Genomic DNA, 25,734 nt, shown 5'->3' with positions numbered 1-25,734 from the left:
TTACTCCCCAGTGATTACTTCCTCTTCACAAACCTGAAGAAATGGCTAGGTTGGAAAAACTTTACTTCAAATGATGAGTCAAAGATGAGATAACCGGTAATTTCACAGAGTTGGACAAATCGTATTATACAGAGTATTAAAAATTTGGTCGTTGGTCTAAATTTTTTACCAAATTGGAGAATTACTACCTTGAAAATCCTTGTATTTTCTTTGTCAGGCCGATAACTTACAGAATGACCTTCGTATATACGATCAATCTCTTTCGGTATGTATTTTATTTATATTATTGTACAAATTTAAAGAAATAAAAAATCAAATTGGTACTCAAATTTTCATCGGTATAAAACAACTGGCAAAACTAAAATTTACGAAATGAGACATTTATAGAAGTAATTCACGATTGTTTAACAAAATAATTAAAAAATTTTTTTTTTCATTTGATCAAATTTTCGGGTATCAACTATAAAATGCTTCTTTCTAAGTTTAGTAATCTAAGTAATCGGATGTACCCATAATTCCTATTTCTCCTCATTCGTTCGTTTATGATATCGCCTAAAAAAATGAACTCTTTGTCAATCATTTTTTATGTATACAAAAATACATTAATAAAAATAACTTAAGTAAGAACATAAAAATCAAATCATAAACAGTATACTAATTAGATGAAAAAATACAAAAATAACAGGAAGGAAAGATAAATTAATAAATTCAGCACGGGAAATATGAGAGAACTGAGTTTTCCAGTAAATAAAAGTTGGTAGCTACGTCAGAGACACTGGTTTTACTGAAGTATCCGAGCAGGTACCGGAATCCTACATCGACCGCTATAACCGTACTCTGTATACCAGTGTCTCGTCCTGTTGTTATTCTAAAATGTATCGATATTTGTTTACAAACGAAAGGAAGGGGTATTATAAATCCGAGCTTATCAGAGTTTTAGATTATTTTTTCCGTTTATAGAAACTATTCTTTTTTTAACGTGAAAATAAAATCCGGTTACCTATTTTGGTCAACACCTGTTCTCAAATTTGTAAAATGAATTCAGGTATTTAAATTCATAATAATAAATAAACTAAACGGTTCGATACTATCGTAAACCTATTATTTAAAGGTCGAAATGACGTTAATTGGATACTAGCCAATCTACGCCTTTCCAATGTCGCTTACGCTTTCAAAAGAATTAATTTAATAAATAAAGCCAAAATTTATAATTCACATTAAATGAAACCTTTCGTACATAAGTAAAACGTGACGTAAATATTTATACACGGATCAACGTATACAGTTGCATATTACTCTAAAACATATTGTTATCGATTAGTTTCAAATTTAATAAATCGTTTCATGAAAAGGATAAAAAAAATCGAGGATGGTTTTTTTTGCAGGATGGTGTTATCTTATTCCATAATAATCTTCCGGTTAAATATTATGAGTATAATTTCGTTATTAAAATAAGAAAAAAAAACTTTTTTAAACTAATTTAAAAATAATAACTTTTTTTTAACCCGACTCGATAAAAGTCTCTCACAGGATAAACTCATCCTTCATTAAAATCAAATCAGTCATTCTTACGTAATGCAAACGAATAAACAAACAAAATTATAATAGTAAACTATATCTCTATATTTTTTGCTTTAAAACAAAAATATTTAATATTTAAAAATTAGTTAAGAAATTTTTTTAAATTTTAAAAGGTCATATTAAATAAACATTCAGTTATTTTATATTTAAATCTTAGTTCAAAGTAGTTTAAATTTTAAAAGTCTAAGCTGTATTAAATAGATATTCAAAAATGTTAAAAACCATCAAAAATCATACGTAATAATTTTCGAAAGTTGATTTAATTTGAGAAGAATTTCCGGTTTTTTGATCGCCTTATAACGAATGTAACATTAAAACCAGATGGTATAGGTAATTTGGCATTCAAAACTAGCGTAATATAGGAATATGATTATTTAATTATATTTTTTATCCAATACTATAATCTGGAAAATGAAAGAATTCACCTGAACTTAGACTGAAGTATTTTCTGGAAAAAAACATAGTAAAAAAATATAGTACATGAATATACAAAACAAAACATATTCCTTTCAACTAAGTTTGTAAATAATTTATTCAAACTACAACAAACAAGGTGTTTACATTTTTAAGGAAAACGCGAGAAACAAATTTTTGCGGACTATTTTTGTATACCCTATTTCTAGATATATTTATACCTTAGAACTATACAATATATACCTATATATTACCTATATTTATACCTTTAGAACTTCGATAAAGACTATTTGTAAAATGTAAGGTTAACATATGTTAAAATATGGACTTTTTATCTTGCTCATCAAATTTTAGATCGTTTAGTTCAATATTTTGCCAATGAGAGACTTAAAAAGAAATTGCTTTTTCGATATTCTGTTGCAATATCAAAATGATTTGTTTATATTAATGAACAGTTGATAGAAGGAAAGACAAGTAACTGAAATACCTCGGTTTTAAAGACTACAGGTTTATTATCTGAAAAAACTAAATTCTGACATTTTATATATTTATTTTAACTTTTTCTATCTTTTAATATTTTAAAACAGTATTTTTTTTCCAAATCATTAAAAAAAATCCGCCATGTTTCATGAAAATTATTTAAAATTATAAACTTTTGAGACTATAAATTGAACCAAATCATTAAGTACAGCGTTTTTAATAACTTCTCCAAATTGTTTTTTAACGATTTTATTACTTTCCAGGCATCATAACTCTACTACAGATATGCTGCAGGAAGGAAAATATGATAATCAGTAAAAAAATTGGATATGGGTTTTTTTAATTTCTCAACTTTCATGACTCTGGAACCCCAAAAAACAAAAGAGAGGGTTCGTACGAACATATGTGCGTTTGAAGCTTATTAGCTTTCGACTAGATAAACCGATTCTAATGAAATTTTGTATAAAACTCGTGTATATGGGATAATTGATAACATTTTGGTAGCTAATATCTCACATTTTCTCAATTTTTTCAAACATAACCCAAGTTTATATTAAGCTCTTGTACATGCGTGCATTCTTATCTTACAATTTTACAAGAAAATTTTCTCCAAAATTCCCCTTTCACAAAAATTGAAAAAGTTATCCTTTTATTTGTTGCATGTTTTTTAACCGATTCTGTTTTAAATGTATTCTTAGGCATAGTGGTGTAAGCGACCCCAAAAAAAATACTATGGGGGTAATATTCGGGTGGGGAGCCGATCAAAGTTTAAAATACAGATTTTTTTGAACTTTTCAAAACTTTTTTTGATTAATTTAACTTTTAATATTATTAATATTATAAATAATAAATTCGTAGTAATAGTATTAAAATAAAATTTCATCATAATTCACCCCCCCCCCCCCCAACAAAAAAAATATAATAAATCTTAGGTATAATTTTTTAATGGTTGTACATTTTTCAGTAGTTTTTTTCTGTTTCTTCCATTTAACATAGTAAACGTAGAAAAATCAAAAAAATTACTTGGATGATGATTTTTGAGTTGGGGGGAGCAGAAAAAAATCGATTGTTTTTGAATTTTTAAAACTCTTTTTGGTTTATTTAACATAATGATAATTTCCAATAAACTTCATCATAAATTACCTTCCACCCAAAAAAAATCTCAGGTAACGTATTTCATGTGTAATTATTTTTCCACTGTATAAGAATAAATAACCAATGTCTGGAGATAATTACAACTTTGCTGTCAGATTTTTTTGTTTGAACTATTAAATCATTTTAATAACATGAAATATACAAACCCAATCAAATACTGATTAAAATACAATACAATAAAATATTGAATAAATAAATATATAAGTTAAATCTAATACAGTTTTCTAATACATTCTAAAATACGTGTCTACATAATTAAAAAAAAAGGGAATTTATATCAACTGATATCATGGTGAGAACATCCGTAGCAGTTACTGATTTACTGAAAATAGTAAGAGCGAATGAAAATGTTTAAAAAAATTTTTTATTTATTATTTATTGAATTATTATTTTAAAAATGTGCAGTTTAAAATTATTTAATATAAATATTTAAATTTAATAGAGATAAAATAAGACAAAGAGTTTTATGATAAAATTACAATCAATTTCCTGTCCTCCCTAACATGCATAAATGATAAACCAATGATACTTTAATTTCTTTAAAGAAGAAAAAACAAATAATAACAATAATGAGAAAAGCTTCACCACATATACTTATATAGGATACGTATTTTATTCAAAATGTATTTATATTTAACAGCAAACATACATAGCGCGCGGGTAAGTTTTGTTTTAACAGAAAAGCTGTAATACTTTTCAAGGACACATCAAAGACGAGTATTCTATGTGGGAAATAGGCAATTTCTGTCAGTGTTAAATTATCATTTGATGACAAAGTACAATCTTTTCATGCTCCTGTGAAATTATTATCATTTAACCTCATCTAAAAGAAAAGGAAACAATAATTCAGTATATAAGGAAAATTTAAAAAAAAATCTGATTTGGAAACCACATGACTTCCTTGTACGCCTATTAAATTACATATAAACATTTTTTAAAGTACATAAAATGTTATTTCACTAACTTCTGATTTATTTTTTATTTTTTTTATTATTATTATTATTAAATTATTATTTATTGTAATTTTTTTCTACAATCAGAAGTTAATAATTATTAATAAATCAATATATCTAAATTAAAACAAAAAAAAAATGTAAAAAAGAGAAATAAAAAAGGAAGAAAATGTTGCAAAGAAAGAAAGAAAGAATAAAAATATTAAGAGAAAATGATAAATATAAAGAGGAAGAAACGTTAAAACCAAACAAAGAATAAAGAGATTAAGAGAGCGTGATGAATATAAAGAGAGAGAAAACTTGAGAACTAGAGAACGTGTACACAAATAAGATCAAAAGGATTCTATCAAACCAAAGGGCGATTAAATGTTTGGCAACAAAAAACAAATAAACGAAATAATGATCAACTCCTACTTAGGGAGACTATTGTCCGACAATATCAGAGGAGTAATGAACTAAAAGATAAGAATTTTTTGCAAAATATTAAAGATCGGGCACTTATGCCTCAGTGTATATGTTGCTCATGTGATGGTCTATTTTTCAGTCACTCTGCAGTTAACTTTAAAGTAGATAAAATTAAACAGAAATTCCAGAATAATTAAATAAAATTAAACAGAAATTAAACTAGAAATTCCAAAAATAATACGATTTTAAATTATAATTATCAATTAATATTTTATAATCAGATGTTTCACCAAATCTACTACATATACACATACGTAATAATGCCTATTAAATACATATACACATTTTTTAAAGTAGATGAAATTTTATTTCACTAACAACTTCTGATTTTTTCTATTTTTTTTATTTTTTTTATTGAATTATTTATTTAGCGTAAAAATTTTTGCGGGTTAATAAGTAAATACCTCTTTTTTAATTTACTAAATTTCTTAAATTTAGTGCAATGGATTTATTATAAGTCATCCTGAGAAAATAGCAATTTTTATTTGAAACATAATAAAACATAATAACTAAATATTAGAAACAATAAATTGAAAAAAAAAAAAACAACTTCTAAAAAATGACCATACTTTTCATAAAAATTATAAAATGATTAATTATAAATAAAATATTCGAGTAAAAAATTTAATCTATCCTTCTGAATTGAAGAATTCATACCCACGATAACATAAAGAAATGAGAAAGTTTGAACAACCTAGATTCAAGAAATTCTTTTTTATTTACGTAAGAAAAGACTAAACTACTGTTATTCGTACACATTCCGTCTAACTGATTATAAAACTTAACACCTATTAACAAGTGTGAAAAAAATAACTAAACAAAATATATATTTATTATTTAACAAAAAATTTAATTGGTCTAAGCTATTTCTATTTGTATGGAAATCTTGTACATGAGAATCAATTTATCATAATAAATAAAATAAATATCTAATTATGATCAGTACATAATTATAATTACATAGATAATGTCAGGAATGGATATGAATGTATTACTCATAAGTTTAAAAAAGGAACTTTCTACTCGGCATGTTCTTCTATAAATCAAGACAAACTGTAATAAAACAAATACAAAGCGTTACAAAATTAGTAAATAATTATAAAATAAAAAAGGTTGGCAAAGTATTACATGACATTCCCGGCTATTAATAATTTAAAATTAAAAGGGTTTGAGCCAAACCCCCCCCCCCCCCCCAAAAAAAAAAAACCCAAGAATATATGTTGTTAGAGGTGGGGAATATATTTTAAGAAAAGGTTTTCTAAAAATATTCATATATAGGCTACGCTTAACAAATCTTCTTAAGTAAAATTTTCCCAAATCTAACACCTCCTTCGATAAAGCTTAAAATAAGAAAGAAAATTTTCAAAATATCTTTCAGCAATTTAGGCCCAGGGTCTATAATTAAAAAAAAAGAAGTTATTTAAAAAAAAAGAAGTTATTTAAAAAAAAAGAACAAAAAAAATATATTTTAAGAAGTGTGGGTTGATTCTTTGAAAAACATATTTCCAGATTATTTATATATGGATTACAGGTAAGAAATTCGCTTTGATAAAGTTTTCTCTGAAATACCTCGGAATAAAATTGAAATTATTTTTTTCGTAATATCTCCATTCCCTAAATAAATTTTGAAGAAAAAAAATATGATCAATGCCCCATATATAAAATAGTATGACCCAAATTTGAAAAAAAAAACCGGTTGGATTAATCCTGAGATATAACGCCAAAAGCAGTGTTACAGGCATGCGCAGATACTACACACATACATGGTCTAGATAAACTAGTTTGGCACTAAAACATAAAGATTGGCAAACAATTTCGATATTCCTTTTTTGATATAATCAACATAATTTTATCTTTAATATATTCGCCGGGAAAGTAAAATAGAAGTCTGTATTAATTAATAATAATTACAAACATAAATTAATTAATAAGAAACTACATGTCCGAAAAGTTTGTTTTTTTTTTTTTAATTAATTAGTTTTACTAAAAATCCAACAGAATGAAAAAAGTTTTTTTTTTAATTTTATTTTAAATAAAATGGTAAAGATCTTTTTAATAGTTTGGTAATATATTAAAAATGCAACAATAAAAAACACAAAACACCATTTCTCCAAAGCTGATGTATTGTCGGAAGTAAAAAACAACAAAGGGAAAAAAACGGTACTTTATCTGGGATGATGAATGTATATTGTTACAATTTAAGAGTAAACGACATCGTTTTTAACAAAGATTACGCAGTCATAAACATTTCAATTTATCTTCTATTCTTAATCTGTAATTTACAACCGATACAACTTTGGGACAATAAGCAACGCATTGGCTCAGTGAGATGAAGATGATACTAAGAAATGTAAATGAAGTGTAATCTATACAGACTCAGGCCGACCACTCCTTTGATTTGTGGTTAATTGAATCCCAACCACCAACTTACATCGGTATCCACTGTCTAGTATTCAAATCCGTATAAAAAGTAACTCACTTCTATTAGGATTTGAGCTTCAGAACGTTTAACTTAGAAAATAAACTAATAAACAGGGAATTTTTAAAAGATTTTCACTTTTTTTTTTAAGGAAGTCCTAAAAATAATATTATATTTCAAGCGGGAATTTATGCAGGTATAATAAATATGACATGCTTTAGAGTTTTATTAAGAAGCTTTAACGAAAAAAACCATTTGATTTTGTTGCAAAATAATATTAAAAATTTTTTTTAAAACTTGTTTTATACTTTTTAGACACACTTTAATCAAATAATAATCATGCGTTGCATGAATTCAATTATTCGGTTAATTTGGATTTCAAAAGATAACATCATATACTGAATTTTTAATATATTTATAAAATATTTTAAAAAAATTTTCAATCAAACGTTTACTACACAAAGTAACGAAATAGTGAAGTTTTTATTTCGTTTACTGAATTAACTATCACAATTTTCGACAAACGTTTTTATAAAAGATTTCCCGTTCGATCCATCTCTGACAATGCATCATTATTGCAAGGTTTTCTTTCTGTTTACCCTTTACACCTGCACCCTTCATTTACCCTCGTACGGAGGGATGTTTGAAACAGTCATGGTGGAATATTTATTGTCACCCGATTTGTTGCTTACGTATTAACGCCACCGTAGCTACAGCTGATGTTTAGGTTATGTTGACTTCGTGTACTGACAAATCGTATGTATATCAAAATAACATAATTAAATATAACCTACGCTCGCTTCGCTCGCTAACCTCTTACGTATTAACGTCACAGCAGCTACAGCTTTATTTAAAAACAAGGTAGTCAATCGGATTTCGGTGGATTAACATTAATTGGATTTCGGTGCTGTAACATTAAGGTTATATTATTAACAAGTTGTATGTATTATGCATATTTAATGTTAATTATAAGAGGATAGCGAAGCGAGCGTAGGTTATATGTAGTTAGGTTATTTTGATATACGTACGATTTGTCAGTACACGAAGTCAACATAACCTAAACAGCAGCTGTAGCTGCGGTGGCGTTAATACGCAAGTACCCCCATTTTAATAACTATGCACAATTTCATTAATAGGTAATGTCAGGAAGTATATTAAATTAAGGATGTAAGAATTGACGATAAAAATGAAAAAAAAAAAAAACATTGTGAGTTAAAGAAAAATTACAAAAAACAAACCTACCGGGTTGGTCTAGCGGTGAACGCATCTTCGCAAATCAGCTGATTTTGAAGTCGAGAGTTCCAACGTTCAAATCCTAGTAAAGGGAATTACTTTTATACGGATTTGAATACTAGATAGCGGATACCGGTGTTCTTTGGTGGTTGGGTTTCAATTAACCACACAACTCATAAATGATCGACTTTTTTTTTTTGCAATTGTACCAAATGGAGATAGGACCCGCTTTTTAAGCTTAACTCAGTCCCCACCCTGCAAGGGGCACCACCTCTGCAAAAATGACTACCCCGAATAATTTTCGGCTACACAGTTGCAAATAATTGTTCAGTACAATTTCCATGTACCGAACAGTATTATGCTCCGCACTTTTTTTCTCTTACATAGATTAACTATTTAACTTACTCCCGAAAGTAATTTCTTACATATAAAGACCGATAATACCCTTTTAGGGAATTAAATGGTCGACCTGAGATTGTACAAGAGTACACTTCACTTTACACTCATACATATATATCATCCTCTGAAATAATACTGAAATAATACCTGAAGATGATTCCCGGAGGCTAAACAGAATAAAAGTAAGAAAAACAATTTGATCGACCTACGAAAGTTTATCATTTAAAAAAACATCCAGAAATTTTGCATTATAAAAACAAAAAAATAATATTGTTTCATTATTGGGAATTCTACCTATGTGATTGCCAACGTGTTCTTGTGACGCTTAACACAACGATATTATCCACACTTAGATAGATAATTGCAAAAATACATTCTATTGTAGAATTGTTTTTTTTTTTTAATTTAATTTTTACAAGATAATTTAACTTTTATTGACCTTTTGTTACCGCAAAATAATCAGATTAATATTTCATTAAAAATAATTTGCGGTCTAATCCTTCAAGGACAAATATTTCAGAATAGGCAAGTCAGATTTTTTATAATGTACGGTACCGTTAAACATAGAAATTTAGTTTTTTTTTCATTTGTAAATCGTTTTTAAACATTTTATTTAGAGATTTTTTTTTAGGTTAATCCAAAAAAAAGATAATTTTTTAGAACTCTGGTAACGAAGAATTTATTTTGATCTATTGTAACAAACATGTTCATACTTGTCTAATTACATCATCGTACTGTGGGTACTGACATTTAAAAATGTTGGACAATTTTGTACCGTTGTTATTTTTTGATTATTTATCAATTTTATTTTTTTATACCGTTATTTAAAATTTCTGGATTTTTTTTGCACATTTTTTATTAATATTTTTAAAATGCAACTTAACAATCTAAGAATTTTAAAATATTTTTTCTGAAATGCTAGTGCAGTTTTATACCAGATATACGCACAAAATAAATGGTGTGGTGGATAACGAAGGGCAAACAGAATTTTTTTTATTATACTAAGTGAACTGATGCCCCAATCAACCGAACTGTCGGCTGGCTTTGACGGAACGGGAGAGCGGGGTTTATTGTACTATCTAACCATATGACTTCATCCGATAACATGACAAACACAACATACTAGTACGGTACAATGACTAGACACAGTAGTTGGCGAGCGGCAAACTTTCAGCACTCGATTGTATACAGTGGATATGCGAAGAAGACGACTTAATAATGACAGATCCGTTTAATATACCTAACAGGAGTTGGTACCTGAAATGAGAGAAACTAAGGAAAGTTATTATTTTTAAAGAAGTAAAGAAAATTGGAAAAGGAAAAAGGGGAAATGAGAAAAGAGAAAAGGGGAAGGGGGAAACGAGGAAAGATATAGGGAACAGGGAAACAGAGAAATAGGAAAATTAGAAAAATAGGGTAAAAGTGATAGGTTAAATTTTTTTAAGTCCCGTAATGTTCACTTTTGTAATGTTTTGTCAAACTATCAATTGTGTTAATTTAATATATATATATATACTAAAATTTAGCAATAAAACAGCGTTTCCGGGTCAGTTAGATTCTTACAAAAAAAGAAATATGATAGTTGTAAATGAGCAGAAAGGGAATAGATAAATATCTACGAATAACGAATAGAAATTAAAACAATAAAATAGAATTGAGGACTTTACAATCAATCCAATAAAATAAACATTCGTTTTATTATTCAATAGACATAATGCTGTATAACAAAACTTTACAACACGATAATATACAATTAAATCTACGTACATTTTGTATTGTTGTTTACACGGGAACACAGTCTGTCATGGCATGGCAGTTCAAACTATAATTGGTACATCATTGCGAATGTAAAAGATAAGTTTACCCACTCGAACTTCTTAAAAATAAATTGTAAGCTAATAAGAGTAGTTTAATAAATGAATCACGTGTCAAAAAGGAATCGTTAATAGTGATTAAAATAAAAACAAATATCAGAGTTGCAATATTATTATATGATAAAAATAAGAATGTGAAATAAAACAATATTTATATCTATAACAAGCAATTACAGGAACGGATAAAGTTTAAAATAAAACATCGACTTGATAAAACAGCAAAAAGTAATATTGTATTATAAAAGGAAGAAAAAATATTCTCTACAATAAACTAGAATACAATTTGAACAAATTCTCACCTGAGACGTCTCAACCAGATACCTGATGCACGATCAACGGAAGACGATGGATTACTTCCTTTATCATCAGACATTTTAAAAATAACTTATAAGCAATAGATTTTATAACCTAAACCAAATTATCAACACTAAATAAGTTATAATCCTTCAGTGTAGTACCAAGTAACAATTTATAAACAAAACGTACTAAACACATTATGATGAACTATGTAGCCATCACAAAAAAACAATATAATTCACTAACATAACACATTCACTATACAGACAAAACGTAACTCATCCGATCAGAGATAGTATAAAAGACAACCGCGAAAGTCAACCAGCTGCTAACCGGGTGTACTGGAGTACGCTACAAAACCAGTACTACCAATATAACAAAATATTAATACCTTCATTAAAATATCATAACGTCAGTGTATTGTAAATACTAATGCAACATATTTTATTTTTAACAATTACATTGCATACCATTGCAGAATATAAAATAATACCATTGTGTACAGTAACTGAAAATAAATTGTAAATTATCTTTTTGTTAATATTTATAATTTATAATTAAAAATGACAAACTAGTATTTTTAAGCTACGTAACACTACATTTAGGCTTAAGAAGGGATCTTGTAATTCTATTCTTATTTTAAAATGAATTATCAAGCCTCTGACCACTTTATTCAGAATTAAGTTTTTCTTTTATTAAAACAATATTACTCCGCTAATAAGTTTTAAAATATTATTATTAATTTAATAAACAAAATTTTTAAAAGATTAAAAGAAATCGTAGAAAAAACCGGATTACAAATTTCCTATGAAAACAAAACAGAATGTATGAGAAACATTAAAAATAAACCGAAATATCTAAAAACTACGGTAAAATTAAAATAGCTGAAAAATTTAATTACCTCACAAAAATGATACAGAGTAATCCTGGAAAGAACCAAGTCAGAAATGAAAATAAATAAATTCGAACTAACATAAAATGTATTTAACAAAAATTTGATTCTTTTAATGCAACATTTAAACATTATAATACAACCAATCACTAAACCAGAATGCTTATATACTGCAGAAATGACGATGATATAGTCAAAGAATCGAGATTGGAAAAAATAATTAAAAATGAAAATGAGAAATTTTTTGAAAATTTTTGGAATCTCAAATAATAAAATGAAAAAATCTACTAGAAATTTGAAAAAAAAAATAACTATAAGAGAAAGATTTGTTATGGAGGAATGGAGGATAACAAATTAACTAATAGAATTTTTAATTATCTTTCTAAATTAAAAACTAAAAATAATTGTTTTAAAAATCAGAAAAGATTTAAAGGAATTAAATATTAAAGAAGAAAAAGATTTTGGACCGAAATTTTTTTTAGAGTTTTCAGGAAAAACCAAGAGGAAAAGAACGGAAGAAAATTTTTCCAAAAAGAGTGAAATAAAGTTAATCTAAGAATAAACGAGTATTGGAAGAAAAAAAAGAAAATACAAATTAAAGTTATTTTTTATTGGGATCCATGGGTGGCTTAAAGAAAAAAAAAACCTGAATTTTCTTTGTTGGTGTTTAACTTGTTCTTAAATGAGTATTCCAGTGAGAATACCTTCATATTTTTACTGATTTTATCTTCAGATATTAAACCACTATTTATTCATACAAATAAATTTTTTATGCATTAATATAAAGTAAAATAAATCTTTATTTTTTATTCATTAATTTGTGATATTATGGTTCAAAGTTTTCTCATGGTTTTCGTTGAGCCAAAGCACATTTTTTTCTTTTTTTTTATTATTTACGCATTACGCTAAGAAAAAGACTTTTCTCGAATATAAAGCCAAAACTTTTGTTTAGTAACTTCAATATGCTGCAGCTCTTTAAATTTACATTTTTTACTTTACCGGCTAAAAAGTATAGCGATCAGCCAAAATTTTGAATATCGCGATTATTGTAATTATCGACATTTAATATTTTTTTAATGCATACAAAGTGAGCAAAATAAAGCCGAACCCATAACGTAACCGCTGCAGAATCAGTAGGTTATGTTGAAATAAAGTTTTATGAATGATACCGATAAATTAAATAAGAAAAATATAAAACGTAATTTAAATGTTGCATTTATTTACCTTTTTGTTACAAAATATGTCAAAATGACCATGCGGGCATCGATGTACTTTTTGCTCGACTGATCATATTGAGAATTTTCTGACGCAAAACGTTGTTGTCAATTGCGTTGATTTCTCGTTGAATGTTCACCTTTAGTTCATCAATATTTTGGGTATTAGACGCATAAACTTTCTCCTTTAAGTATCCTCAAAGGAAAAAATCGCAAGTAGACAACTCTGGGAAACGTGGAAGCCACCGTCCTCTACTGACAGCTCGTACATTTGTGAAAGCTGCATCAACGGGATTCAATGAAACGTTTGATGTGTGACACGTTGCTCCGTGTTGTTGCAAGAACCTGTATTCTTTTTCATTATCAGTTAATTACGCATAGAATTCTTCGAAAATTGTGAGGTAAATTGTGTATTGATAGTCCGGCCGAAAAATATTGGTCCCACTATACGATTACCGGAAACAGCACACCAAACACCGATTTTCTCATCATGAATTGGACGCTCGAATATCTCGTGAGGATTCCTTGCCATCCAACACCTGGTTGGTATTCTGCGAATTAACATGGCCGGATAAATGAAACCATACCTCGACTGACATGAAATACGATATCGGGTCTATTTATCCACCAAGAATGTTTTCGAGAAGCCAGTCGAAATAATGAAGTCGTTTCGGTTTGTCTGTCTCCTTCAGTTGCAACGCAGTACGGTTTCAATTTTAATTCATGAAGAATTTTACGAAAGTATGTGTATTTAACACCAGATTGTTGGGATAACTTGCGTAGTAATTTTTTTGGACTTTCAGTATGGTCTGTGGAGTCCTAACGGAAAGTTACCTATTTCGTTTTGCATTTGAAACCGAACATGTTGTAAGCCATTTATTAACTAAATCGTGTATGCTTCTCTTCGCTGGGATACAGGCATTCGGAAATTTTTCTACAAATACTTGACGTGATTCTTCAAACGATCCAGAACGAATATAGGTCTCAACTACAGCTATCTTCTCCTGAACTGAATAAAGCATTTTACACAAACACAACTGTAGTCACAACACTGCAGTGCAGTAAAACGTATACTGCATTAACACGTAACCACCTGACAAACGTCAGCAACAATCAGTAGTAACATATACATCCACTAGTCGCGCTAGTTGTGTATGACAGCCTTTTATAAATAGTGTTAGGTAGTGGTTTCATTATGGGTTCGGTTTTATGTTGCTCATTCTGTATTATACAGATTTCCGGAAGATGTATAAGTACTCTGTGTACGTGAGTTTTACCTGTACTTTGATTAATATCTTTGGACGGGCTTAACATTAATTCTTCGAAAATTACACAAAAACTATATATGTATGGCATTGATACCATTAAATTTTGAGGAAATTTAAAAAAAGGGAAAAGAGTAGTTTTCGCTAACTTTAATTTTTGATTTTTTTTTACAGTGGTCGTAGAAAATTGAGCTTTAGTATGATGAAAGTAATTTAAAATATTTAACCGATTAAGATATTTAAAATTCCAAAGTTTAAAGTCAATTTAATTTAGGACGAGAGTGATTCAAATTCAACATTATTTCTAAACAGTGTTTACACCTCGCATCTCATAAAACCCGTTGACAAAAAAATGGGAAATATTTTACAAATTTTTATATATACAGAGAGTCCCACTAAAAAAAAAAAAACTTTCACGAAATGTTCTACTGGTAAAAATAATGAAAAAAAATCATATAAACATAGGTCTGGAGACGCTTTGTTTTCGACTTAAGGCTAGCGAAACTTTTCGCCCGGATTTCAGATCTTCTAATAAAAATAGGCCCTGTAGTAGTTTATGGACCCAAATTAAGGAGCAAGGAGTAAAGTTGGTGGTTTCTTATGTAATTTAATAGGATAAAACAGGTCCCATAACTATAACTCAACTACTTTTTAAGATATCCGACGAAAAATAATAAAAATTTGGATGTCGAAAAACAAGTTTTTTTAGGTTTTTAATACAATAGTTTTGTTAAATGACCAGTAAATGCGGAAGATTTAGTAACAAACTTGTAGAGAATTTAATTCTAATAAAATTATTGTAAATACAACTAATAAAAAGTAAATAAAAACTTTTCCAAAAATCGTTTTTTTATTGAAACAAATCATACAAAAAATAGAAGAAATTTTTCATTATTTTAATCAGTAGAACGAACATGTTCTGAAAGTTTCTTCGTTCCTTTGTGGGCATTTTTTCGTATATATATATATATATATATATATATATATATATATTGGAGAGAATAATTACTGCAATAAATATGCTTAAAGGCCGAAAAAGCAAGAGGACTGAATTTTTGGACTGTACTTAGTACTTAAAATGTAAATCTTTTAAACTTTAATTTTCAAGATTTTAAAAAAGCGGAGTCAATGACGATGACTTGGGAATTTTTTTAATTATTTCTGATACTTTACCTGTTTTTAAGATGTAGGTGTTATTAAAAATGTTATATGATGTAATTAAAAGGGAATCACAGATGGGATTAAAATATTTAGGCTATTTTTTTTATTAGCTAATAATACCTGCATACAATCATACTTCCAGTGCTACAGAATAAAGGGGGGAAAATCGATCCGATAAAGCCGGTTGTACAGACACTAAGTTAAGTTTACGTTAGGAATGGCTAATATCAACAATTACATTATAAAAGACAGAGGAATAAATAAAGTACTGTACTTTTAATCAAGCACAATATCCAGTCTGACAGTATAAAATACCTGTACGTTATAAATATCTTTTCTACTTTTCCTCCAGACAGCATGGTTATAAAAAATAAATCTAACATAGTAAATAAAAAAAATGTAAAAACCACGCAGCTATGAGCACACTAGTTTTTACAGTAATGTAAACAAACTGACCTGCCAGCTAGCGGTCAGTTCTGGAAGTGCGGCTCAGGTGCAGTGTTGCCACATATCCAACCGTAGCGTATGCGACTTTTAAATTGAGTCGGTTGTTCCAGATTTTGTCCGCTGCTTCCAAAGGGAGGTCCGTAGTACCGAAGTATGAGTGTGATTTTACTGATAAAACGTCATTTTGTTAAGGGGGTCAACTGGTTAATAATTTTTTTTATTTTTTGTTTAATTTAAATATTTTTACTTTTTTTTTACTTTTTAAGTTAGAAACGTCATTTGGTCAAGGAATCAATTTCTATCCAAATTTATTTTACTAAACTTTTTTTTCTCAATTGTAAGCCTATTTTAAATATTGTAAACATTAATTAAATTATTAACTTATAAAAACCATAAGCATATTTGAAATAAAAATCTGTCAAGGACATCCGAGAAAGTTAGGCAACACGTTGTTGGCTTTTTTTAACGACATGAGAAATTATTTTTTATCACCTCTACCATGACTTAAATTTTCACTTATTTTATTAAACTTTTTTTTCTCAATTGTAAGCCTATTTTAAATATTGTAAACATTAATTAAATTATTAACTTATAAAAACCATAAGCATATTTGAAATAAAAATCTGTCAAGGACATCCGAGAAAGTTAGGCAACACGTTGTTGGCTTTTTTTAACGACATGAGAAATTATTTTTTATCACCTCTACCATGACTTAAATTTTCACTTATTGAAGCAGATGCATCATGGATATAAAGGATTAGAATGATAAGTATCTTTAAAAATGAATACTTAGAAAATATTTAGAGAAATGTAAATATATAAAATTTTTAAGAGAATTAACAATAAAATGTTTAATTTATTACTTATAAAAAAAACAATTTTCTTAGAAATTATACTAATTATTCTGGTGGCCAATCAAATTATATATTCAGAATTTGAAAAAAATAAATCTAAGCTAGAAGTGGTGGTGACAATAACGTCACACAGATTGATACACTATTTCTTAGAACATAAAATTACATTATAAAACTAAACATGTTCAAAAAGTGACGCAACCTTAGGGAAAAATGAGTAAGTTACAATAGCTGTTGAAAATGGCCTCCATTATGCTATTCACATAATTAAATACGACGTTGCATGCTCTTAAACACATGTTATAACGTTTGTTGATAAATTGGAGTATCGTTGATAAATTTCGCTCTGCGATTCGGAAACGGTGTGAGGATGAGTTTTGTAAGCAGTATCCTTAAGGTATTCCCACAAGAAAAAGTCAGGAGGAGATAAATAAGGAGACCGTTGGGCCCACAACCCCTTCGAAACCACTCGTCTATGAAAACACTGATCCAAGAAAGTCATAGTTATGTTGACTGTATGAGCGGTAACATTGTCCTGGTGAAACCTCATGTACTCTAGCCGGTCTGTGGGTGTAGTGTTTACAAATTGTTGTACCATCAGTATGTAGCGCTCACTGATCATTGAGCCATGAAAGAATATTATAAAGATTCGCCTACGTGACATTGCTCACCAAAACTCCACTTTTTGTCCATGCAGAGGAGACTCGTTCAACTGAAGTGGATTTCCGTACATCAAATGTGTGATTGCGTGAATTCATTCACGTCTCCATCAAGGTAGAACCATACCTCATCAGATCAAAACCAGTCGTCGAATTCTTTCCCATCTAGCGTTACAGATGACATAAACCATTGACAGAAAGCTACAGGTTTCCAGTGTCTGCAGGTAACAACTCATGAACAAAACGAATTCTGTGCAGATGTATCTTTAAACCCTTGCGCAATGTCGTGTAGGCACTACCAACGGAGACCAGATTGGCTAGATAGGCGTCACGCAGACTTCTGGGGATAACGAAGTATGCAGCTTGCACGTCGATCAATTTTTCTGTTGTTAGCATTTTCAGTTAACCACTTTTTGCTGCATCTGCCACATTCCTCGTCCCTTGGAACTTATACAGCCGCTTGATGAAGGACTTCTTTGGTGCATCCACACCTTATTTTTCTATGAAAGCATTCTGGATCTGTGCGTAACTGGCACATCTTATGTATTGCGAGACACTAATTTTGCATTGTGTAACCCATTTTTTCTCAATTTTCCTCAATTAAACCAGCAACAGAAGAAAGAAATAGGTTGCATCACCTTTTGAACAATCTGTATTAAAAAACGTAAACAATATAAGATAAAGTTTAGTGAAATGGGTCGGTCGAAAAATGCGCGACCTAAATATGATGGTCGTTTAAAATAAGGCCGAAATAAAAGTATTGTGGGATAAACTTGATCGGGATTCGAACCAGAATCTTTTGGATGATAAAGATATAAATAACTACCTTTTTTCTATTTCTTTAACCTCCGGGTACGCAGTTAAGCAATATTTTTGCCGCAGAGGATGAGATGAATGCTTTGTGGCGTGTGTGAAAAATACCATGCCTGACCGGGATTCGAACCCAAGATTTCCGGATGAAAGGCCGAGACGCTACCTCTCGCGCCACGGAGGCTGGCATAAGAACTAGCCTAACCTACCGGGTTGATCTAGTGGTGAACGTGTCTTCCTAAATCAGCCGATTTGGAAGTCGAGAGTTCAAGTCCTACTAAGTCAGTTATTTTTACACGGATTTAAATACTAGATCGTAGATACCGGTGTTCTTTGGTGGTTGGGTTTCAATTAACCACACATCTCAGGAATGGTCGAACTGAGGCTGTACAAGATTACACTTCATTTACACTCATACATATCATCCTCTGAAGTATTATCTGAACTGTAATTACCGGAGGTTAAACAGGAAAAAGAAAGATAACTAACTATCTAGAAAATTGTAGTTTAACGTTAAAAATATTTGCCGGGATTTTTTCGTCTTTTTTTATTGTACACATACAAGTTTTAGCGAAAAAATTTATTATCACGTAAAATCATCTGAAAAATCTAAAAAGATTTTTAAAAATTTTTTTTAATTTCAGTTAATGAACAGATAATTTTAAGTACTAAAATTATTTTTCATTGTTTTGCCATTGTATTTGTGAATCATTTTAGCGTAACTTTTTTTTGTTCTTGTGATATTTATGATTATCAAATCTAACGACTTTTTAAATATAATATCACTATATAATTTTTTTTGAACCATTTATTCAAACCAATTATTACAAGTATGTGGGGTTTTCCTTTCTTAATATTAACAAAGACTTCAGCTTGATTTAGCAGTTTATTTTTATTTTTTTGTATTAGCAATGTTTTTTTAATTGTTAAAATTATTATTATTACTCCCAATTTAAAATATACAAATTACATTATGATTGTAATTTACATTCATAAGAAAGTTTATTTTTAATTCATTATATTTTAATCATTTCGTAAGCGTTTTTTTTTCTTATTGAAATAAGTATATAGATAAAACTTTTTTTCAGATTTCTGATTACAAAGAACACCGAATAATTCTTAGAAATAAATAAATCTATATTATTATATAATGAGGAAAGGTTCTTTTTTTTGTTCGGGATAAACATAAAACTACTGGATCTATCGCTACTTAATTTTACTGAGAAGGTTTTTGGATATGTTTCATCTCGAAAAAAGTATATGCCCTATATATATATATATATATATAGAGCATATAGATATTAGCATATAGACATATAGATTTGCCGGTTGAAGCACAAACTTTAATGAAATGTTAACTGTGAGCATCTATCACTGTGTTAACTGAGTTTGAACTAACTGATTATGAACATTTAAAATCCAATTTCTAAAATTGTTTGTTTCATTCCAGGTTTCAAGGGTTAAAATTGATTTATGAATTTTTTAAACCCTGTTTTTTTTTTAATTTCTCGGTAGCAAATGAAGAACTCAACCTGATTTTTGGTGAGTGTAATCTTCATGTCAATAAACCAATTTTAAAATTTTTTAAATTCGACCTTGAAAGAGAATGAAGAAAGGTTAAAAATAGTTTTTGAACAATCTTTGAAAATTTTCCCAATACCGATTATAGTAAACGAGATATTCAATAGATTTGATATTGCAAATACTCTTCAGATAAATATTTAAAAAACTACCTACCGGGTTGGTCTAGTGGTGAACGCGTCTTCCCAAATCACCTGATTTGGAAGTCAAGAGTTCCAGCCTTCAAGTCTTAGCCGTCAGTTATTTTTACACGGATTTGAATACTAGATCGTGGATACCGTTGTTCTTTGATGGTTGTGTTTCAATTAACTACACATCTCAGAAATGGTCGAACTGAGTCTGTACAAGATTACATTTCATTTACGCTCATACATATCATCCTCATTCATTCTCTTAAGTATTATCTGATAGGTAATTACTGGAGGCTAAACAGGAAAAAGAAAGAAATATTTAAAAACCGTTTTCGGGTTTTTTAACTCCGATTTTTTTTGAGGAGTGCAAACGTATACGGCGCTGTGGCTCAACCAACACAGTCACTGCCACTGTTATTAATGTGTATACCTGCCTCCGATTACTTGACTAAAAAACATAAAATAAAATTATTGACCGATACGGGAAACGTAAGTAACCATATAGCGCTGGGGAAGCTGTGTACTAAATATCTGTTTCAATGTTTATTTACTTTATACAGTTGGTTTTTTTTTTCACTTTTAAGACCGTAATGGATCGCTTTAATTCATTTTTTGGCAAGTTCTTTCTTTTCTTGCTGATTTTTTTTCAGCTTTTCTTTTTTGCCAGTAATTTCTAAGGGTTTCAGATCTTCTTGCCCTTTCTTGTTCAGAAGTACACCCGGTTTATTGTTTTCTTGGGCTTTGATAGGAATCTTGTTTCTTTATTTTTTAATTTCTCATAGTTTCCGGTTTTCGTTTTTAGGTTTTCACGGGTTATGTCTATTTCCTCCATGTCTTTCTGTACTTCGTATAACCAGTTCGGTCTGCTTTTCTTGTTCTAGAAAAGTTCGATTATCCGTCTGATAAATCTGGTCTCTTCCATTCTGAATATATGTCCTAGAAAGGAAATTCTCTTCTTTCTAAATTTATTAGTTATCGGGATGATCGTTTTGTAAGTCTCTTCGTTTGGAATAATTCTCCAGATACCGTCTTTTTGAATGTTTTTCCCGATGCATCGTCGTAGAATCTGTGTTTCAATCAGTTTGTCGGTAAACCTTGTCTGGTACGGTCCAAATATGGTTTCACATCCGTAAAGTATTTACTGGTTGGATAACTGAGTTATAATGTCTTATTTTTGTGTTTATGGACATGCATTTTTTGTTATAGATGTTTTGTGTTTTTATTGTGGCTTTGATGAGTTTATTTATTCTTTCATTCCAGTTTGGATTTTCTTGGAGGTTGTGTGTGATGTTTTCCCCCAAATATTTCAAGTTTTCTACTAGTTCTATGTCATTATTGTTTATTTTTACTTTGCTTGTGCATAGTGGGTCTCTCACCATAATTTTGGTTTTTTCGTATGAAATTTTTAGACCAATTTTTCCTGCAATCTCTTCCAGTGTTGACAGTTGGTATCTGGCCTCTTCTATATTTTGGGATAGTAGGGCTAAATCGTCCGCAAAGTTTATTTATTAAAGTTTATTTTATAAATATGTATTAAATTATACTACAAAAACAGGCTGATGATTGATAAAAGTTATTGATAGAAGATAACACATTTTTATAATATACGAAATATACCGCGTCTAACCGAGACTTGAACACGGAATCTTCGTATGAAAGACAAAAACTCTACCTCTACGTTACGGAGATCGGCTAGAATCATTTAGTCAACGACACAACTTTGGATAATAATTTATTATTCGTAATGTTTTTATTCTTTATTGTTGTTTGTAATTCAGCAACAAACCGCTACAAAGATTAAGAACTGTAATTAAATTTAGCCAACAAATAATAATAAATAATATTAATTAAAAATTAATTTAGTCAACATGGCCGTTTACCGCAACCTAAAACAACAAAATCGGCCTTGTAAATTTTACAAAATAAACATTGTAAAAATAAGCTTATTACATCTGTATAAAAGATGTAATAATTGACTTGAACGTGTGTAATAGATAAGATAAGGAAATTCGTATAGTCACGTTCATGAGCTGTGGTGGGAGTACCTGATAGATGTCAGGAGCAGCCTTTTACTACTACATATACAGTTCCGTATGTATGTGTGAATAAGTGCATGTGTAGTAGTAGTATAACTTGCTGAAGTGGTATTCTTATACGATGCAGAACGTCGTTCATATATCCAGTTCATTTATAATAGGTGGAAGGGGAAAATAACTTAGCAATTCTATTTTACTTTTAAGACAAATAACGCGCGCTCGCGTGAAAGTCTATCATCCACTCGATTATCTGTTATAATTCTTAATAAATTTGGACTACGTTAAGAAGCAGTTTTAATTAATCAATTTGTATTCAAAATAATATATTTATACAAACACAGTAATTCAAATATGCTAACCCGTATTTCATAATTTAGTCGTTATTAAAGCTAATAATTGAATAAATAAATAAGTTTCCAAAATCTCTCGATAAAATAGTAAGCTTTACCGTAAGTCACGATGGTTCTAAAATTCTTGAAACGATTTCAGAGAACAGTAGCACCACGGTAATTAAACTGTACGAGTATAAATTACCGATTATATGCCCACAACTGAAACCGGATCTAATAAATCAGTTCCTCTAAATCACCGAAGTTAAACGATTAAGTTTCAGTGAATACTGTTGGTAATTTATTGATGATTATAAATATATATATATGTATGTATATATTTTTTACTTCATTGTCATAACGGAGCTTATATCTTTCATAAAAAAGTTCTTAAAAAATTATTCATAACTTCTACTTTAAATTTTAGTTCATCACAGGAGCTTTAACTACACAGAATCATCTAAAAATGTTGCAGCAGTTTAAAAAAATCGTATTTCACAAACTACTAGGGATAATCAAACGAGTATTTTTTTTTAAATTTTACAACTTAAAATGTTTTTTTTTTATACCTTAAATTGTTTCAGTATGAGCTCTGTTGGCCTCTCTGCAAACATCCAACCGATAATCGACTTCTGTTCAGGTCTAACTACGATGATCGCACTATATGCGTTTGGGGTAAAAGGTTTTGTGTGTGTGTGTGTGTGTGTGTGTGTGTGTGTGTGTGTGTGTGTGTGTATATATATATATACGTGTGTGTGTGTGTGTGTGTGTGTGTGTGTGTGTGTGTGTGTGTGTGTGTGTGTGTGTGTGTGTGTGTGTTACCATTTTCCTCAAAAACTACTGAACCGAATGCGATTTTTTGAATTACAGAGGAATCATTTCAAAACAAATTCTTAGACCTGTTTTACGGTTATAGGCCATAAGGGGCGCTATAATATGTTTCTCTAAAAAGGCTGGGCCGATTTTGATAAGTATTTTGTATTACATAGGTATCACCTCAGAGCAGGTTCTTAGATTAGTTTTACGATTATAAGCCGGTAGGGGGTGTTGCAGTAGATATGTTTCTTCAAAAGGGCTTTTGAATGTTTCTAAGTCTTTCTAATTAATGTTTTAATATTTAATTATCCTCTTTAATTATCCAATTTAATTTCGTTGTGGATTTTAAAAATATTTTTATTTTATCACTTGTTAACAAATCAGAAAAGAAACGAGCAAAATATTAAGAAATCAAAAATGAGAACGATAAAAAAATATATAACAAAAATCGAAGAAAACTTTAAGAAAAAACACCATACTTTTCACCGAAATTTTAAATCAAAACTAAAAGAATATCAAACACACCTGGTGTTTTTAAAAGAACAGAAAATTAATTTTAAACAATAAAGATAACTGTGAATGTTTAGCAGTTTTTTCCAAAAACTTCTAAACGGTGAAAAATCTAAAGAAACATTAATATTCAGAAAACCAAACATTATAATGCCTGAACCAAATCCCTCGAATAAAGATGAAATCATTAATTTTGTTAAAACATTAAAAAATAACAAAGGAAACAGACAGAACAATATAACAGCTGAACTTTTAAAATTTGACGGATAAAAAGTATAATCAAGTCTAGAAAAATTATTCATTAAAATTTGACAAAAAGAAGAAACACCGGAAGATTACCGGTTCTTCGTTAATCCATCCGCTTCATAAAAGGACGCCAAAATTAATGTAAATAATTACAGAAGAATTTCACTACTTCGGTAATTTATAAAATTTTTTCAAAGATTATTCAAAACAGATTTGAAAATTTTGCTGATAAACAAAATGGTGAACATCAAGCTGGTTTCAAGAACGGCAGATCTTACTCAGAACAAATTTTTACTTTGAAATGTATCAAACTATATAAAATGTTAAATTACAGAAAACATATCTTAATTTTTGTCGATTTCAGAAAACGTTCGATTTAGTTGACAGAAGTCCCATAATTGGAACTTTAAAAGAAATTAAGCTTTAAGATAATAAATTGTTAAGGTCCTAATTAAAAGAACCCTTAAACAAACGCATTTTCAAAAGTAAGATTCATGGAAAAAATTTCAAAACCTTTCAAAATTGATACCGGTGTCAGACAAGACGATGGTCTCGTCAGTTCTACTGAATTGTTTTAGATAACGAAATTTTTGAACAACGAAAAATAAATGAAAACCTAAAACTTCTAATTACAATTATTGGAATAAAACACAAAGGAATATCAACGGATTGTTTTGCTCTTGTAGATGATCTGACGATCTTCGTTGACAACCAAAGCACACCCCCAAAAGTAGATCAAAATTTTGAAAGAAATCGCCGAAAGAAATTGACTGAAAATTTTATTTGAAAAAACGAGCTAAAAGTACAAGAAAGAAAAATAAAAAATAAAGGAAAAATCAAATATAAAAAATAATTACAACTCTAAAAAAAATACCCGTAAGAAATTAAACCGATATTCGGAAAAATTAAAGTCGTAGAAAAATTTAAGCAAAGTAACCTAGAGAAGTGGAGTAAACAAGATGTGTTTACAAAATCGTGGAAGTATAATGGCAATCGCTTTCCAAATAACCAAGAATCTTTATAATGAAAAATCGAATTCTTACAATGCGAAATTCAGACATTACAATACGATTATAAAAACTGAATATCTTTACGCGGCAGAAACTTCAACATTAAATAATTAAGGAAAATAAGAAAATAATTATAAAAAAAGGAAAGAAAGAAATACGGCCCAAAGTGTGAAAATTATAAAAATGTTTTAAGATCAAAAGAGAAAATTTGAAAACATAATCGATCGATACTATTAAAAAACGAATAGTATTTTACGATCATTTAAAGAGAAACAATGAAGAAAGATTTTCAACTTTTTTCTTAATCTCAAAAGTAAAAAAAAATCGGCTTCAACAGAAATGAAAGAATCTCTAAGAGATCAGAATAAGAGATTTTAGAAAGAGAAATTAAAAAAAAAGCACATGAGTTTAAAAAATTTAAAGTGGGGAGGAAGAGAAAAGAAGAACAGGGGAGCACAGAGAAAGATTAAGAAAAATGACCGAATGATGGCAGACGATTAAAG

At 29.1% G+C, this 25,734-nt stretch overlaps 1 protein-coding gene across 4 annotated transcripts in view; it reads right to left on the bottom strand.

The window, feature by feature from the left end:
- rho-5 (rhomboid-5) overlaps nucleotides 1-25,734 on the bottom strand; it is a 552,643-nt gene that overhangs the window by 311,880 nt on the left and 215,029 nt on the right. The window contains exon 1 of one of the 4 annotated variants that reach the window (XM_075375251.1): nucleotides 11,273-11,570. The exons of the other annotated variants lie outside the window; for them this stretch is intronic. Coding sequence (XP_075231366.1) covers nucleotides 11,273-11,346 — 74 coding nt within the window. The 5' untranslated portion in view covers nucleotides 11,347-11,570. Of the gene's footprint in view, nucleotides 1-11,272; nucleotides 11,571-25,734 lie in introns of those variants that run through there. 4 annotated transcript variants of the gene reach the window in all.

This window comes from Lycorma delicatula, chromosome 9 (genome assembly GCF_047948215.1).
Source record: "Lycorma delicatula isolate Av1 chromosome 9, ASM4794821v1, whole genome shotgun sequence".
NCBI classification, from domain to species: domain Eukaryota; kingdom Metazoa; phylum Arthropoda; class Insecta; order Hemiptera; family Fulgoridae; genus Lycorma; species Lycorma delicatula.
The sequence above is the reverse complement of the archived record's forward strand: the minus strand, read 5'-3'. Positions and strand labels throughout refer to the sequence as shown.